Below are 17,228 nucleotides of genomic sequence, written 5' to 3'. Positions count from 1 at the left end.
TTTCCCTTTCTTCCTTTCCCCTTTCTCCCATCACAGTTTCTTCTTTTGAGCAGTTTCTTCCCTATTCTCAGTAGCTGTGGTACATTTTGGATCTTATTTACTCATTCAGTATCTCACACCTTAGTGTGGTTGACAATTTTAAAATATCAAATAATATAGTCACATTTATTGTGAATGAAGAAAAATATCTCACAGCACATTTTGATTGCTTCACCGTGCCTTCTTCCTAGATGTATGCCATCACTATTGTGTGAATTCCGAGTCCTGCACCATTGGCGAGGATGGAAGTGTGGAATGTGTCTGTCCAACACGCTATGAAGGACCAAAGTGTGAAGTGGACAAGTGTGTAAGGTGCCATGGGGGTCACTGCATTATAAATAAAGACAATGAAGACATAGTGTGCAAGTAAGTGGGCACCTAGATTAGTTTATGGAAGTATTTCAATCTAAAAGGATGCAGTGTTTCAGTAATAAACTCTGAAATGATGCAAATTATTTTATTCTAAAATTCTATATGCCAATCATTGCATTTTTTAAAGCATAGAGAGTAAGTTCAATTTACTTAAACTTTTTCAACACCTTTTATGAACACCTGAGGATCATGAAAATCCACTATTTTATGATATGGTCATAGACTATTATTAATATAGGTTATTAACAACATAATTATTTCCTGTAAAAACTGTATCTAAGAATAAGTAAGCACTGAAATGTAACATACATTGAACAAGCTATGTGTAATATTGTTCAGTAACAAGATAGCTCAGATTTTTAAGTTTTTCATGAATATCATGATGGTGAGTTGATTAGCATTTCTGTTATAAATAATCCTTTGGGGAGCTGCAAAAGTTGCTTTTCCTTAATTTGACTTTGACATTATATTCAAAAAGAAACAGAAGGAATAATGTGTTCTGGGAAACATCTGCAACAAAAATGTCCAAGTGTGACTTCTGCTACACTGCCTTTTGATCTTTGGCACTAAATTTAAGTGAATGAAAAACAAAAGATAGCTAAAGGGTGAGAAGAATGCTGTTTAGTTCCTATCATGAAATAAGTTTATGCCACTGAGGTTAGAGATCAATCCTCACTCAGAACTACTTTAACAGCCTTTTAAAAAAAGGACTTATAAAGGACTGAATTCTGTCACTTGCCTTGCTTACAAGTATAATAAATGAGAATCTGACACAGAAAAGCATTTCATAAAGTGTCCACACCCTGCTGTCCACTGCGGGCCCTGCAAGGGTGCCAGAGGATGTAGGCTGCTCTGCAAAAACAGGGCTCAATAAAATTTTATTAGAGGCAGCATCAACATTTTTTTCTATTTTATTTACTCTCAGTTTAGAATTTACTGTAAATACGATTTGTGTTGCCATTATAAATGACATTTACTCAAACTAGCAATTTGGGTCATTTCAAAGCACAATTTTTTAAGTAAAGCCAATGAAATATAACTGATATATAAATGTCTTTGATAAGTACATATAAGCAAAGTATACTTTCATATAAACTACTTAGATCGTGCTAGCTCATTAGAGTCAATATTTTTTGATAAAATCTTAAAATTACAGAACTTTATTTCAGTGTTTAGGCATATATTTTTCTTTATATTCAGGGTACCACATCAGAATAGGCTGAAGATCTCAGCAATATATTGCACTTTCACAGGGAATCTTGGCAATGATCCAAGGTTTCCTACTCAGTTTGCTTTGGAAAATTCATTCAGAGACACAGACTCAGTTTCCATTGTATAAAGGAGTTTCATATAGGGAAGAAAGGACAGAACCTAGAGCCTCCCAGTTGAATAAAGAGCAGCAGAAATTAACTTTTTCAAACTATAAACATACAATTTTCATAACCTGGACAGGCTACTGAGATGTAACAGTAATTTTTCTAAATCTGTTTAAAAGATCTTTGGAGAAATGTTTATATAGGAATAAACAAATACCACTTTGTAATTATGAATAGTGGAACCTTAAAAACAGGAATATGATTTCACTTAACACATCAGTCTCATTTGGGGTTGTCAGTACAGACAGAAAACCTTAGATATTCTGAGATACTTTAGATATTAAAGTTTCTTATCATTTCCATGGTAACTTTCATCTCAACATTAGGATGAAATTTATAGTAATGTTAGTATTTCTGGTGCAAACATAAAGAACAAACTAACACAGAATTCCAGCAAAGGGGAAGTAAATAATTTTCACTTAAGTAAGAAAATTCAAGTCAGCATATGCATATTTGTTTATGAATAGGAAGTTGTGTTTCTAATGCACAGCCTGTGAACTGTAAAGTAGAGCTGTTAATCTATTATATATGAACACAGCAATTTGAAAAAACTAATCCCACATTTTTCTTTTTTCTGAAAGTGAAAGTAAGTATTGAAGAAAGACTTGATCACAATCTCGAGTGGCCCCCAAACCCTTTTTGATGTCATACAGTATGAAAATTTTTGTACTGGATAACTGGTAATTAACTTTGGGAAATGGTGCATCCCAAACTCTGTGTGTGTGTGTGTGTGTGTGTGTGTGTGTGTGTGTGTGTGTACCATGAAAGCCTCTAAAGGAAGGAAATTATCAAGAAAATTTACAAAAAATATTAACAGTAATTTGGAGGCTATATAATGATCTGTGTTTCATATTGAAAATCTATAAACTTCTGTCTTTAATTTTGATTCAAATAAAATCTTTATAAGAAAAAAGAAGCAATATTTTATAGCAGTTGGAAGTCATTTATAAATAAAAAAAGTGTTTTCCTCTTTAAATCACAAGTATACAGTTAAATTTTTTGTAGAAAATTCTTTAATGCATAAAGAGATCATTTTCCCCTTTGACCTAGTTCTTTGGATAGAATGAAAACCTTTTGCTCTTTAGATATTCAGGGAGGTTGTGTAAGGAGGGTGAGGAAAAGTCCCTCAGATCTTAGCATATCAGACATTAATACCTTTGACTGTGCACTTGCCCCTCTTTACATCCCTATTAGGGTTCCTATATTGGCTACATTGGATGTAATATTCTCTCCTAAATCTTGGTAATGTTAGGCCACCCTTCCATTCCACTGGTCTGGCTCTATTTTCACACATCCCTAACTCATATCTCATGATATAAAGTAACTTACTTTGCTGGCTCATCTTGACTAGAAATGTGGTTTTTAAACTCAGGCTCCTTAGAAATTGCTTCCAGTGTAACACATACAAAACTTATAAGCAGTTCTGTTCATTTCCTGCAACAATAGAGTTACAGTGAGGTGAAATGAATAGCACAGAATTAATGTGCGAACATGCTGCGGTAGATAGCCATCATGAGATAGATCTGAACGAACTATATCACAGCCTTCTTCTTGAAGGAAATGTCCAGATTAATTATGATACCATTCACTGTCCTAGCACCCAATACTAGCATGATCATCCGATGAGAGTTATTTGCAGGATGTGTTGTAATTCTGATTTTGGCAAAGGTATATAGAACTTTGATGTACTTTCTTCCACCAACGATTGCCTAACCTAATTCTTTGCTTTAAAATGTGACATGGAAAAATAAATTCTATGTTTTTCCTATTATTGTTAGGCTTATTTTTTCTAGTGTAACAATAGCATATTTATTGTTATCTCAGCATGTAATGTGGCTGTAAATTAGAATTATGTTGCTTAAATTTTTAACAAGTTTGCCTCATTATTTTTCTGCCATATCATGTTGCTCCTAGAACATTACTATTTATGTTTGTAGTGAATTGCTCCATTTCTTTTCTGCTAAATGGTAGTAAGTTTGACACTGACATTAATTATCATATATATGCAACAATAGTAGGAAAGAAGAAATCAGAGTAACTCTTTTTAAAACAAATTATGGGACTCTAAATTTCTTAACATTATTTTCAGTGAAATTCTCCAGTTTAGAGGAAAAACCAGAAACATTTTATCCTTAGAACTTGATATTGTAAGTTATAATGCATACAGATATCACCAAATATTAGTTGCATAATATTAGTTGTATATGACAAAGTACTGATGATAATGTCTTGTGCAAGTATTTAGTAGATATTAAAGTGTATTTTCACACATGTATCTACCTGTATTAAATTTTTTACTAAGCAAATGGGTTGAAAATTTGAAAATTATCAAAAGAAAAAATGTAACTGTCATTGTTCTGATAAAACATAAATAAAATCTTTTCCTTTAGCAAGTCTGTCTTCCTGAAATGTAAACATTCTCATCTGCAGACATGATGTGTCTGCTTTCAGAAATATTAATACCAGTAACACTGGAATTTTTTTTTCTTGGTTGTTACAGCTGTACTAATGGGAAGATTGCTTCTAGTTGTCAGTTATGTGATGGCTACTGTTACAATGGTGGCACATGCCAGCTGGACCCTGAGACAAATGTACCTGTGTGTCTGTGAGTATTTCACAATGTTGTGGGTGATTTACACTAGGACACTGTATGCACATGGAATCCATATTCTATTGCTCTCCTTTCTTGGGTAACACATTTTAAATGAGTGTCTCATGGACATCTCTGATCAAGTATCGTCCCTCATTGGCTCATTCATTACAGAATCTTTTTCTTCATCAGTTTGCTAATAACTCCATGAGTAAGAGCTCACTCAGTTCTTAGCATCATGCCATTTCAGACATTCACAACTCTTTGAACCAGGAAACTCTGGGGAAAATTGTTCTCATTTTATTGACCTTATTCAGATATGTAAAGCCCAGAGATAATAATCTTTCATGAATCCCTTGTACTTCTCTCCATTATTTTCCAAAGAACTTGAGGTCTCTTTTCTAATGTATAATGCTATTTGATGTTTGTATCAGACGTCGAGTGTTGCATTATGTAAATCAATCAAGCCTCTGACTCCGTTAGAATCTTACTCCGAGTCTGGGTTTTAAAATATGTAATGAAAGTACTGGAGATTCCTAATGTTCCCAAGAAAATATGGAATTTAATATTTCCCCCTCTACTTATCTGAGTGTCCAGAGCAGGTGACTTAAAACCATTCAGCGTGTGTGGTCACTGTGTTGAGTCTTGTTTGAACCATGTTTGATGAGAGAGTCGATGCCCATATTGGCCACGTCTGCACCTTCTTCCAGACCTTGTCAGAGTGGCATGTGACGAATGTGTATTGCATAGAAATGAGCATACCTGGGAACATTTTTATTCATGTTGCAATCTCTGTATAAAAGAAATTTGAAGCATATTTGGCAAAATAAAGTCAGACGCTTTATTTAGCTCTATTTTACTGAAATTCTGCAGATGCTCTGTGGGGTTTAAAAATCAGCGCTGTGACCAGAAAGAGAACCCTTGTGATCACTACTGTCAGAATGAGGGGATTTGCACTTTAACTGCGTTTAATGAGCCGAGATGCAAGTAGGTTTAACCTTCCACTTACCGCTGCGCTTCGTGTGACATCATTCCAGGCCACAGTTCATTGGTTTAAATCATGGACATCCACATACATTTCACAGTGTATTCTTAACCTCGGGTCTCATTTGTGCCATACACACTTAACCTTTGCTTCCTTCACCTGTAAGTGTGTCCCACACAGACTGCTGGGCAGTCTAGAAATAGAACAGAGATGGAATAAGAAAACTGGTGAAACTGTCAAATAATAAAAGTACTTTTGCTAAAATAATAGCTTTAATTGAAAAAATTGTTTTAGGACTCTATATATTATATTTGAATGATGATTTTTAATTATTAACTGACTTTCATTTCAAAACCTGATAGAATAATGTACTATTTTATTTCCTAAAATTTCACTAAGAACTATATTAGTTCTTAGTAACTAAGATATCGTAAGTAAAGATATCGTAACAATAAGATATCGTAAGTAAAGATATCCTAAGTAAAGATATCATAAGTACAGATATCGTAAGATATCGTAAGGAAAGATATCGTAACAGTAAGATATCGTAACAAAGGAAATGGGATCATAATAAAATACTTGCAGAGATTTAACTTCTTAATAGTTTAAATCATTATTTTTTAATTCAGTTTGTGGTATTTTGAGTGTCCATGAAAAGTAAATTCATACTTCCTCTGACAATGTGCAATGATAACCTCTGGGGTGATCCCATGCAGGTTATTTTTGTGAAGTATGTATGAGCTTCAGAGCTAGATCACAGGTGACATCCTTCTTCATTCCCAGTATCTTAATCAGTAGCTCTGGCCGGTATCTGATAACAGGTGCACAGTGGTGACAGCACTATAACCAGTAATGGTTTTAAAGCATGATTGTATTCACATTTAGGTTTGTCATTACCCGAACTCTACTACTTTTCTCATAATGAGCTCCCAGAGATTTTTTTGGAAAAGGTTGAGCTGTGAGAGTTTAGTTTTGAAGGTGGTACCTGTTGGGAAGTAGAGGAAAATCTCACAGATCATCAGTAGGGACCCCACAAAAGGGTTGACAACAATTTAAGTGAAAAGTCACGTCTTGAATGTGACAGTGCAGTGGGAGGGAAGACTGTAAAAAGCAATGGTGGACTGCTATTTCAGAGTTAGGAAATCCAGGGTGATCCTTGGTCAAGTATGATCAAGGATTTATGTTAGTTCATTTCAGAAATGAGCCATAGTTCCTGACCTGGATCCCAGTCCTCCTTTTTCTACCACTGTCTTACTCTTCCTGGGCACAAAAGAGGCACAAAACTTTAAGCTCATCTTGTCCCTCTCCCACTGATCTAAAGATGCCTTCTTGTCCAGAGAATATCCATGTGTCACTGAATAACTCCTCCTCATGGGTGAAGTTCTCTACAGTAATGTATTCTTTCATTTTCCATTCTAACCAAGTATTATAAGAGTCAAAGGAATTTGAAATCATAATCAGCTTACCTGATAGACTCGCTCATGAAAAATGTGTTATGGAGGTGTTTAAAGAATACCTTTTGCTTTTATGTGCCTTTTTCTCTATCTCTGCATTGGACTTTGTGGAAATGTTTCCAGTGCCTTGATTTTCAATGCCCTACAATTTATTCTAAGACTAGAAGTAATACTTGTATTGTATTCTTCAAATAGTTAAGTCATAAAAGAAATATAGTGGAGTTAGGTTCTATTTTCATTCATTAATGAAATATTTATAAACAATGATAAATTAGATGTTATGTCAATTTAACAGAATGAAAACCACTAAAACTAACTCAGCAAATACCTTGTGCCCAACAGTAGTGTTAAGCAATTCACAAATTTATGTGTAATATTAGATGATTACATTCTCATTAGAATCTATTTTCCCTATTCGTCTCCATTTTAGAAAGACAACCCTGAGGTTACATTCTAGGAAGTCATAGACACTAAGATTTGATCATGCTTATTTGATTCTAAAGTCCATACCCTGGTTATACAACTCCTTCTGTACTGTTCTCAAGTTATAGTTCCACAATCGAAGACATTTAAAGGACTCAAAATTCATTTTGAGTAGATGAATGGCTTGTGTAAATTAATATATCATTTTATAGTGGTATGATGGTAAAATGATAAAAGTGCTATAGGAAAATAAGGGAATAGAGACATATTAATGATTCCAAGTGGATGGGCCAAAGCTTTTTAGGTGAAGTAACATTTTAATGGTATTTTGAAAAAATTAATAGTTGTTCTACTAGAGGGAAATCATTGAAAAAGGTTTTTGAAAGAAAGAATAGTACCATCAAATTAAACTGTCTGAAAGTAAAAGGTGAAGGCTATTCATGATAGAAAACAGGTTTGAAGCCCAGCATCACTATTTTAATTCTCTTTGAAGGAGGAATAGACAAAGGTAAATGAAATTAAAAAGAATTTTTGAGGAGAGTTATGAAATACTAGATTCTGCCAAGTTGGAGGAGTAGAGAACATCAAAGAATATCAGCTCCAGACAGTTGGAGAAGAATAATCCTGATTCACAGTTCAGTGACCTTTTCAGTTAGGTAGCCATTATGAGAGACATTTGAAAGCCATGTACAGACCAAAAGCACAGTGTCATTTTTTAGTTGAAAGGTAGGAGGCAGAAATAAACAAAAAAATTTTTTGTTATGAGTTAAAGAAAAAATATGTTGACGAGAGAGGAAACAATTTTATGATATGACTTAAAAAGTCTATAGTTCTGTTGTTCCTAACCCTCTCTGTTAGAGGATATAAAGGAAAGAATAGTGGTTCAGAGATGGATTTCACATGCGTATCTCTTAGATTAAACATTTCTAGAATATGTAAAAACTTCTTACTATTCTTAGGATATCTCTAATTAATATGGTACTAACATGTAAATAGATATAAGCAAAATTTAATACTAACCATCTATAATCATGTGTAATACAGCGTAATCTAGGTAAGGGAATATGAAACCCTCAGCATATTTTTCTAGCGGTTGATCAGCCTCACAAGGAAAGATTTTTCAGAAACACTGGTTAGAGCTTTAGGTCTCAATTGGTAGTGAACATATATTATTTATGAAAAGTTAGTATGTACTATTTTATCTAAAAGCTTTTATAAGAAGCAAAGATAGTGCTTGTTTTAGTTTTGTCAGTAGTACATTTTTCTTTATTTCATAGAGTGAAAAACTATTTGAACTGTACCAAACTTGTACACAGTTCAAAAGTCTATAAAGTATTTAGATCTATGAAAGTGACAGTTTCTCCTGTATAAATGTAGAAATTTTATTGCTGCATCCTTCAATTTAAGAAAATGATTTTTTTGAAAGCCTTCACTTTTTGTCTCTTTGTGGCCATTTTCATTTATTACTATGTGGAGAGGCTTTAAACAAAGAATGAAATCTAGATATTTTGGACTTATTTGGGTGAAACTTTTGACATTTGTTACAGTCAGTTTATTGAATAATGTGGAAACTACATTTAAAAATATGCTTTATTTTGATAGTAATTTAAAGTTTTTAAATTATAGAAATTATTACTATCATGAAGAATTAATAAACTCAATAATACATTGACCATGCCTTCCTGATTCTAAGATTTCTCCCTTGGGTCCAATTTCCAATTATATGGGATTTAAGTTTTTATGACATTGACCTACATCCACAACACTGTTCCTCAAGGATATCCACAGTGCATTTCAGCCAGCAATAATAACGGATTGTTTTTAGCTCTTTGTCCTCCCCACAGCTGCTCCCACCCAGCATGGCCCCAGATGCACACTAATATCCTCAAGGCCCACGAGCAGCACCATTGCACTTCAGGTGTCTCTGTTGGAACAGCTCCCTGAGCCCAAAGCTCCTCTACCGTTTTTGCAGTTAATTCTTCTTATCCCATTACTCTTAACTCAGGTATCACTTCTTTGTGTATGACCCATAGAAAAGTGAATAGCAAATAATGTTAGTATTGTGTATAACTAAAGAGTTTCAAAAGAGTGGAATCAAATTTCCACAAGAAAAAAATGTAATTTTTTTTCACTTCCTGTTGGTCTCTGTTTTCCTAAATTCATATTCAGAGTACCAAAGCAGCCTTGTTAGTTCTTTGGTACTTTATAACAAGGGTCACCTTTCTTCCCTTCTCCAATACCAAGTGGGCAGCCAGATTTTCAGTGTCAGAGTGTTCAGCTGCGGTTTCTGGCTCCATCAAGGAGACTGTCAGCCTAGGACCTATGAGACAAGGCCACAGAAATGGAGCTCCCTGTTCCAGCTGAGGCAGTGAGGGGCCACCATGTAGGCAAGCCTCAGAATGGGGTTGCATTTATTTTTTGAAGAAGGTGACTGATTTAGTAAGATCTTTAGGGGTTGGCTCTCATCTAATCTAATCATTATAAGGAGATTTTAGAGCAAAGAGAGCGAGACCTCATGTGAACATCAGCATGAAGGTGGCTCTCTGTAAGTCAAAGACAGAAACCCAATATAATGACATCTTATTCTCAGACATCTAGCCTATGAGAAGTTAAATCTCTGTTTTTAAATTACCCACTATGTCAAATTATTATGCGGTAGCCATATCAAAAGAATACAGATTCCGATGCCCAGAAGTGAAGAGAATCCCTGACCTAAAAGTGTGGAAGTGCCAATGGAACTAAAGTAAAAGATGGGACATTTTTTACACTTTAAACCAAAGGTTGACCCTCAAACCTGTCAGAAAACCCTAGGTTGCCTTGCAGAAACTGTAGAAATACAAGTATCAAAGAGGCTTCTGGTGAGACATCAGATGATACAGGGCATATGTTACTGGGAACCAGAGGAAAGGTCATCTCTGTTACAGAACCAGGCTTAACTGCAATGTCCAGTTGTGTGAAGGTAGAATCTTTGAGTGCTTAACTTCATTTATAGCAATTTTCAGCAAACTGTTGGTGGCACGGACTGCTTTCTTCCTGCTGCTTGTAGTTAGATGCAAGGACAAACTGAAGAATCTGTTAAGCAAAAGTGAACCAGAACTGGAAGATCTGGACAATTTTCAACCGATATATACTGATAAAAATGAGAAGGCATGTCCTCAATAGGGTAAAGAGATTATGGCTATAATTTCCTGGGAGGAGAGACTCATGGACCCAGTCAGTCCTCTAAGCATAAATGCTGACAACTCTTATGGAAAAAGAGACGGGAAAAAAATGGAAGAAGGATGCTGGGTTTCTGAAAATCCATAGGATGGGTCAATAGATCTATTCAGCTGCAACATGCATAATCCTTCAAGGAAAGGGAAGTGTAACGGCAAAGTGGTTCAGACATCAGCAGGGCTGCCACTGCCAGCAAGGTCTTAGAGGAACAAGGCCATCTTCTCCTAAGTTGCATAGGGCCAGGCACTTCCTCCACCAGTGGATGCAATTGCAAGCTCCAGGGTCAAGAGGACAAAACTCTAGTTTAGGACTTTGGAGAAGGAACTGCCATCCAAAGCCTCAGAAATGGAGCTGCTGCCCTCAACTGAAATGTAGAAATTTAGAAATTTATCCCTCTATTCTGGATTTTCAGTGAAGATTTGAATCCCTTTCTACTCATATTGTCTGCTGTTGAGGCATCATCCAGCACAGCTCTTGAAACTTTGGAGGGAGGAAGATGGGGGACAAAGACAGGAGTCATTACACAGAAAACTGGGGTCAGGTGGAGCGCTTTTCTCACGATGGGAGAAAGGACCTGCCTGGCATCTGCAGAACATTTGTTTATACCAGCAGCACGTGAGTAGGTTCATGGGGAGTTTAAGGGCAGGGTAGATCTCAGACAGCAACAGCATAAATCGGTTAGCAGAACAGCATGCCTTGGTGGCTTCACTGGGAACAAGAGGAAACTATCTGTATTATCTCAAGCAAGGGTCAAGTCACTGTGTGCATCATATCCTGGAGCTGTGCACAATTTTCATGGGGCCCTGACAAACTCATGAGAGGCAGTGGCCCTGTCCCAGATATCTGAGGTAAGGCAGCCTCTCTCCCAACATCCTGTGTTAACACCCCTGGAGAGAGTGATTTACTGTCTAGTATCTTTATTATTAAAGGTAAATAAAGAAGTTCTCTTGAATACACAAAATAGAGTTAGTAGAGATGGCCTGTAGTTTGGAGTTATGCTTAATTGAATTTTCACACTTAGTGTTCTTTTTGTTAGACCTATTAACCTTTTTAGGCCTTAGTTTTTTCTTTAGGATGTGCTTTTAAAAACCTCCATAGGAAGGAAATTTTGTGTGAGAACAAGGGAGACTAGTATAAAAATGTGTGTGTAGTGCCACTAACTGCTTTATTCCTGCTTGGCTCTGAGCATGACTCTAACTTCAGACATATAACTAGCTTTTATTTTTAAAAGCTGGGGGTGTTAGGTGTGATGTATATTTTTATTTTGGGTAGCCTGTTAAAGTATATTTGGACATCCCTGCTCCAGCATCTTCGTTTGCCTAAGATTCTTGTCTAAGATTCTAACATTGTAGTAAATGGTGACAAAGGTATGAAAATCTATATTTATTTTTGTACACATTTCTTTTTTTTTAGAGACTGACTTTTCTTCAAATTATTAATTATTTTGAAAAATGACTTGGAGTTGTCTATATACCTAAATACACCTAACTCAGCATGGCAGAGAATATTCTGTACATTCCTTCCAAACTAAAAAGAAACCTTCAAGGCCAACATTAAATAATTTTCTTCATTTTATTAGATGATAGGTAATTCAGAAGTAATAAATCAGTAATTTTGACTTTTAAAAAATATGCTCAAACTTTTTCCTAGTATTTCCAATGAAGAGTGTTGGGAAACTTAGATATTCACAGACAGAAAAGGACAGAAGTTGGACCCCTATCTCTGACTATTTACAGACATCGACCCAAATGTATTAAAACTTTACATTGAAGATCTGAAACTACAAGAAAAAATGTTGAAGAAATTCTTCCAGCATTGAAATAGTCAAGGAATTTGTGGGTTTTTTTTTAAACAACCTTCTAAAGGAGAAAACAGGAAACAAATCAGGTTATATCAATTAAAATGTTTCTGTACAGCATAGGAAACAACCAAGAAAACTTACAAAAAACCTACAAGACAGGGAAAAATATTTGGAATATACCCATCTGACAAGAGCTTAATATCTGGAATATATATACAGAACCTTGCAAACTCAGTAGCTAGGTAATAACCCAATTTTAAAATGGTCAATAGCCTGAAATAGATATTTATCAAAAAAAAAGGCATTCAGTTAGCCAATGAGTACATGGAAAAGCATTCAACATCAATAGTCAGGAAAATTTAAATCAAAACTACAAAGAATTCTCACATTACATCAGGGAGAACGGTTAATGTCAAAAAGACTGAAAAAAAACAAGCGCTGGTGAGAATGCAAAGTAAAAGGGGCTCTTGCACTTTGATGGGAATGTAAATTACTACAAACATTATGGGTAGCAGTATGGACGTTTCTCAAAAAATTAGGACTAGGCTGGGGATATAGCTCAATGGCACAGTTCCTGCCTGGCAAGCACAAGGTCCTGAGTTTGATTCCCAGTACCAAAAAAAAAAAAAAAAAAAGGAATATGGTACATATGGTACAATTTTATAAAAAGTATACACACATACCCATGTATTAATATGTACAAACACACATACATATATGAAGACGTGGATATGACTATATGCAATGTATAAACACGAAATTTTTTAAAGAAAATACATCAAAATTATAAGCACAGGCATATGTTGGTGGGAATTCTAACTCTTTAAGTATAATTTTTTTCTAATTTGTATTCCCTTTCAGAAACAGAAATAAAATGTTTTTAAATAGGACTTGTCTTTAAGGGGAGAGCAAAAAAACCCAACTTGAATATTACATTGCTTCTGACATTGTATCAGTTTAGGAACTCTTTGTTTTCAAAATTGCAAAATGGAAATGCTCCAGGACACTTGTGATGCATGTGTTATTGCTTTACTTCTTGTCTGTAGTAAGAATAGTTCTCCATGTGCTCAGAAACATGACAGCATGGTTAGTTTTTATGTTGTACTTTAGAATTTCAAACAAAAACTGAAAATAACTTGCTATAACATTTTCCCCATGTCTTTTTTCTCTCTCTATCATGATGGCTAATTAAGGCCTTGAATTCAAAAAGTGTTGGCCCTGCCAGAAGGAGACCATTGTAAGACGTGGTCTTCCTGGGTCCACCATCAGGCTGGGTAGCATCTCTCCTACAGACTGGCCATCCTGGGCCCCAGAGGGAAGGAGTGACAAGAGCCCAAGGAAACTGTCATGGGTGATCTCAAACACATCATGCGTTTTCAGCAGGGATGTTGAGCGATTTAACTTTAGCAGCCTGTGGTGTCCCTATTTCAAAAGTCAGGTTATTGCGTGTCCCTGATTTCTGTCTGCCCCTTGGCACATTTTCAAAGCATGGAATATGAAATGTGCATATCTTTTGGAGCAGTAAAGGCCAAGGAAGCCTGTCACATCAATATCTACCCTTTACTCCCCCAGGTAGCAGGTCTTAGCCGCTCTTTCACCATGCAAGTCACACCAAGGGGAAAATTAGGAATGCAGGTGTGATAGTTTTCTCTTCAAATGTAAGTTCTAGTTTGTGCTTTTAGACTACAAGAGGTGAGACTTAATGAAAACGCTGATTACATAGGATGTAGATAACCGTAATATTCTATACATTTTGCAAAGCTAGAAGCATTTTAAGAGATTTCCCCATGAACACATGATAAATATTGACTACGGATACGTTTAGCCTGAAGTACATATTTTGTAGTATATGCATGGATTGAAATATCTATCACATCATGCCATTAACCTTCACAGATTTGTTTCTATAAATCAGTTAAAAGAAAATTTAATTTTTAAACAATGATAATGCAAATTATTCAGCAGTTATTATTTGGAAACGATATAATCATATTATTATAAGATTAGATTATTTATTCTTGACCTTTTATACAATTAATATATCAGAAAAACCAAAGAAACTGAACACAACTCTATATTACTTGCCTTTATGTAACTGATAACTCTTTAAACATTTTTACTTTCTATGAAACGGCTTTACTAGAGTTTACTGCTTTGGCAAACATCCATTCTGAATTTATGTACTTATTTATTTTGTCTTTTTTGTTTTAAAGAGAAAAAACAATAAAAACAATAATAGAGAATTTCAAAATAGATAATAGGGAATTAACAATCATTATATCACATATTATGATCTTCAAAGTAGTTGCTTAGATTACAAGATATACGCATGAAAAACTGATTAAGCAATATAAACTCAAACCATTCCTTTCAATAAACTTTCAAAGGATTTTATCCTTCTTTGGAGCTGATGGTATTCCAGTGTATAAAAATACCACATTTTTTATCCATTCCTCAGTTGATAGTTATTTGGGTTTCTTTCCAAGATTTAGCTATTACAAACTGTGCTGCTATAAATGTGAGCACATATCCATCATTGTGGTATGAAGTTTTTAATTCTTCTGGGAAAATATTCAGAAGGGGAATAGAATAGCTGGGTCAAGTGGAACATCTAATCCTAACTTCTGAGAAATTTCCACAGTGGTTGTACTAGTATACACTTCCACTACCAGTGGAAAAGGGTTCCTTTCTCCCCACGACCTCACCAATATTTGCTGTAGGTCGATTTCTTGGTGATAACCATTCTTTTGAGGGTGAGATGAAATCTTAATGTTTTAATTTGCATTTCTGCAATGACCATTGATGTTGAACACTTTTTTATACATTTATTTGTCATTCTTATTTCTTTATCCAAGAAGTATGTATTCATCTCAGATGCCCATTTGTGCACTGGGTCTTTGAATTTGGGGAACCTGAATTTTTTAAAACCCTTCATATGTTCTAGATAGTAGTCCTTTGTCTGAGGGATGGTTGGCTAAAATTTTTTCCCAGTCTGTGGGTTTTCTTTTTACTCTGTTGGTGATTTCTTTAGAAGTGCAAAACTTTTTTAGTAAGATCTTATTTGTTGATTCTTTGAAGTACTTCCTGTGCAGTTCGGTTTTTGTTCATGAACTCTCTGCCTATCCCTATGTTTTCAAGATTTCTACCTACTTTCTCTTCCAGTAGATGTAGTGTTTGTGTTTTAATATTGAGATCTTTGATGCATTTTTACATTAGTGCAGTGTGAGAGACATAGCTCTAGTTTTAGTCTTCAGCATGTGGAAAGCTGGTTTTTCCACTACCATTTACTGAAAAGGCTGCCTTTCTTCCAGTGAACATGTTTGACCACTTTCTCAAGGATAAGGTGGCTGAGTGTATTTATAGTTCTGTTTGCATGTTCTTGTCTGTTCCACTGATCCTTGGGTCTGCGATTTTTTGCTGTTACCATGCTGATTTTATCACAGGAATTTTGTGTTATAATTTCAAGTCAGGGATTGTGATACCTCTGGCCTTGCCTTTGTTGCCTGGGATTACCTTTGCTATTCTAGGTCTCTTCTGGTTCAAAATGTATTTTAGGAATGTTTTCTGTAGAACTGTAAGGTATGATACTATTATTCTGTTTGGTATTCCACTCAATGTGTATAATAGTTTTGGAACTATGGCCATTTTCACCATTTTGCTTTTCCTACCCATGAGCAAGGGATATCTTTCCATTTTCTGATATCCAATTTGATCTCTTGTTTCAGAGTACTGTAATTCTCAATTTATAGATCTTTTATTTCCTTTGTTAGATTGATTCCTAAGTTTTTTTGGATGCTATTGTGAAGGGTGTTGTTTCCTTAATTTCTCTCTCAGTGAGTTTGTTGTTTTTGCACAAGAATGTTATTGACTTTTGAGCGCTGACTTTGTATCCAGCTGTGCAATTATATTTGCTTATTAATTCTAGAAGTCTTTTGGTGGAATTTTGGGGTCTTCTATGCAGAATATCATGTCATCTGCAAATAATGATTATTTACCAACTTCCTTTCCAATCTTTATTCCTTTTACTCCTTTTTCTTGTGCAATTTTTCTGGTTAATTTCTCCAAAATTATATTGTATAGGAGTGGTGATAGTGGACATCCTTGGATTGTTCCTTGTTTTCAAGTGAAAGTTTTCAGTTTTCCTCCATTTAGTGTGATGCAAAAATCCTCAATAAAATACAGTTGGCATTAATAAAATACTGCTGACTAGGTTTTTCAAAGATGGCTTTTATCAGATTGAGGTAAACACCACCCATTCAGATTTTCTGTAGGGTTTTTACCATGAATGAGTGTTGGACTTTGTAAAAAGCTTTTTCTGCATCAATTGTGATTATTTTTTTTTCAATTGTGATTATTACATGATATTTGTGTTTGGCTCTGTGGATATAGTGTATTACATTGATCAATTTGAGTATGTTAAAGCATCTCTGCATCCCTGGGATGAATTATACTTAGTAATAGTGTATAGTCTTCTTGATGATTTGCTGTATTGTGTTTTAGTATTTTACTGAGGATTTTTGCATCAGTGTTCGTTAGAGAGATTGGCCTGTAGTTCTTTTTTGGTTGAGTCTTTCTCTGGTTTTGGTATTGGGCAATACTTTTCTCGAGGAATGAATTAGGGAGGATTACTTCCCTTTCAATTTTATTGAAGATCTTGAGGATTATTAGCATTAAATCTCTAAATTTCTTGTAGAATCCAGGCATGAATCCATCTGGACCTGAGCTTTTCTTTGTTGGTAAGTTTTTCATTACATTTTCAATTTCACTACCTGCTATTGGGTTATTCAAAATTTTTATATCTTCTTGATTGAGCTTTAGTAATCCCTGTGTTTCTAGAAATCTATTTCTTCTTTTTTTCCATCCTATGAGCATAAAGATTTTCAAAGTACTTATTGATGATCTTCTGAATTTCCACAGGTTCTCTAGTGATTTCATCATTTTCATTCCTCATTGCATGAATTTACATTATTTC

The 17,228-nt window shown here is 34.9% G+C and overlaps 1 protein-coding gene across 1 annotated transcript in view; it reads left to right on the top strand.

Moving 5' to 3' along the window:
* Positions 1–17,228, top strand: part of Lrp1b (low density lipoprotein receptor-related protein 1B) — a 1,427,040-nt gene that overhangs the window by 1,380,344 nt on the left and 29,468 nt on the right. The window contains exons 85-86 of the mRNA XM_013517439.1: positions 231–405; positions 4,288–4,392. Coding sequence (XP_013372893.1) covers positions 231–405; positions 4,288–4,392 — 280 coding nt within the window. The remainder of the gene's footprint in view (positions 1–230; positions 406–4,287; positions 4,393–17,228) is intronic.

Source organism: Chinchilla lanigera, unplaced genomic scaffold (genome assembly GCF_000276665.1).
Source record: "Chinchilla lanigera isolate Chin_1 unplaced genomic scaffold, ChiLan1.0 scaffold00039, whole genome shotgun sequence".
Lineage (NCBI taxonomy): Eukaryota > Metazoa > Chordata > Mammalia > Rodentia > Chinchillidae > Chinchilla > Chinchilla lanigera.
This window is presented reverse-complemented; position numbering and strand designations above follow the sequence as displayed.